General features: G+C 42.3%; 1 protein-coding gene across 1 annotated transcript; it reads right to left on the bottom strand.

Moving 5' to 3' along the window:
- Positions 1–155: 155 nt before the first annotated feature.
- On the bottom strand, positions 156–1,932 carry LOC107580408 (neural cell adhesion molecule L1.1-like). Its single transcript, XM_016266120.1, has 4 exons — positions 1,786–1,932; positions 1,020–1,090; positions 535–760; positions 156–390 (listed from the first exon to the last, which is right to left on the bottom strand). Exons 2-4 carry the CDS (start codon positions 1,080–1,082, stop codon positions 260–262), a joined length of 420 nt encoding a protein of 139 aa, XP_016121606.1. The 5' UTR covers positions 1,083–1,090; positions 1,786–1,932; the 3' UTR covers positions 156–259.
- Between the last annotated feature and the right edge of the window lie 7 nt (positions 1,933–1,939).

The following is a 1,939-nucleotide window of genomic DNA, read 5'->3' as shown; positions in this document are numbered from 1 at the left end:
TTTAAGGGGGTCTGAATACTTTCCGTACCCACTGTATATGACAGAAATAAAGTCAAACTGGTTTATAATAGGTGAAGCTGGGATCATTTTTAGAATGTTTTTAGAGAATGTTATCCTATCTTTTAGCAGAATATTCTGGAATCAAAAATAAAACTTGCCGCTGAAAACATTCCCAGAACTTAACCTAATGTTCTCAGAACATTCTTAGAACAATACAATTTCTAGCTGGGAGCCAAGTGCAGAAACTATAAATGATGGTTTATAGATAATGTACCTTGTAGCCGAGTAAGTGTCCGCGGACAGATTCCATGCTGACTGGACTCCATCTTACCAGGACAGCGGTTTTATTCAGCTCGGTCACTGCCACCTCTGAAGGAGCTTCCAGAGGTACTGTGAGAGAATGAGAGGCATTTCTATGAAACTGTCAAAAGATTTTAAAAAATAAACTGAAAAATATTTTTTTCTGGAAATGCTGGGCTAAGATAAAGCAAAGCACAGGGTAAAACTGAAGCAGGAAAATGTTTGAGAACGCACAGTCTTCCCCCGAGTAGCCGATGTCAGCATCTGGTTCTGGTCCTGCACCAAGCTCATTGACTGCCTGAACTTTAATTTCGAAGGGGATGAAAGTCCCGGTGCCGTTCACAATGAACGGAGGATTTGAGGCACTGCTTTCCTTCCAGTGTGGACTCCTGCCTGAAGCTTGACGCCAGTAGATCTTGTACTTAAAACCTGGTCCATTAAATTGTTGTTGCTCCAGTTCCTTTCAAATGTAAAAAAAAAAGAGATTAATTGTGACGATTGCATCAAAATCATCTTCTCTTTGTCACATGTAATATGGCTTTCTCTCTTGGAGAAGACTCCTGGACAGCAACCATCCAGCAGACTTCAGCTCAAACGCCTGTCTGTAATGATCCACACTGAACACCCTGATGAGCTGCTTCAAGTGTGTTGGATTGGAGTTGAGCTGAAATCTGCAGAGTGGCAGCTCACCAGGAGCAGCGCTGGAGATCGTTAATCACCTGCCATGTGATGACCATACTGTCAGAATCAGTAGACATCGTCGTCACATTCTCTGGGTTCATGTCAGGTTCTGTGTGCAAGAGAGATCATCAATACAATAAGGCTTTTTTCTTCTTTTTTAAGATTTATTTTTGCTGTTTGTTTTTTTGCTTTATTTTGATAGGACAGTTATTAGACAGAAAGTGAAGTGGGAAAGAGGGGGGGATGAGATTGGGAAAGGTCAGTGAACCTCAGGACGTCTATATGTTCGGCGCGCTGACGCAATATAGTTTTTTAATGTAACGAATTTCTACCAATTCATAAATCCCCACCTTGTAAAATTAATACATTTTCTCATGAGATTGGGGTGAAACTTCCATTGCAGATTTGAACACTTTTTTTCACAATCCTACGCCATTTTACATGTCAGGGAAATGCATCTTGATTTATGAATCTTTAGATAACTGAACTAGAAAATACAGAAGAAGAAAACTCAGTTTTGCAGTGAAAAAACCTTTACATGTCTGTGCCATGGAAAACTGTTATTGCCAACGCTGATAGCCTTGTGGGCAGTGCAGTGCTGTTGCGCTTCGGACGTCCCGAGATCGAATCCCAACTCGAGGACCTTTCCCGATCCCATCCCCCTCGCTTCACTTCCTATCATTACACTGACCTATCTAAATAAAGGCAAAATGCCCAAAATAAATGTTATTGGTCACTGCTGTAGCTGGAAGCATGAGCACTGAAGAGCTTGTAGAACATGTTTCAGAGCTCAGAGAGTCTTACTGGCTGCTGGCGTGCTGTATGAGTCTGAGGGAGGACTGGGCTCGCTTATTCCTATGCCATTGACAGCTCTGACCCGGAAGTGATATGTGCTGTAAGGCTGCAGGTGGATCTCCAGGTGTCTGATGTCTTGAGGAACTCTTCTGTACTCCTCCCA

This window comes from Sinocyclocheilus grahami, unplaced genomic scaffold (genome assembly GCF_001515645.1).
Source record: "Sinocyclocheilus grahami isolate Dianchi unplaced genomic scaffold, SAMN03320097.WGS_v1.1 scaffold32846.1, whole genome shotgun sequence".
NCBI classification, from domain to species: domain Eukaryota; kingdom Metazoa; phylum Chordata; class Actinopteri; order Cypriniformes; family Cyprinidae; genus Sinocyclocheilus; species Sinocyclocheilus grahami.
This window is presented reverse-complemented; position numbering and strand designations above follow the sequence as displayed.

Bases quoted from the DNA above. Each gene is read 5' to 3' on its own strand.
- LOC107580408 (XM_016266120.1), bottom strand. From the start codon at position 1,082: ATGAACCCAGAGAATGTGACGACGATGTCTACTGATTCTGACAGTATG. The intron at 761-1,019 runs GTGATTAACGAT...TACATTTGAAAG, and splicing joins GTATGGTCATCACATGGCAG to GAACTGGAGCAACAACAATT. The intron at 391-534 runs GTGCGTTCTCAA...ATTCTCTCACAG, and splicing joins CGGCTACTCGGGGGAAGACT to TACCTCTGGAAGCTCCTTCA.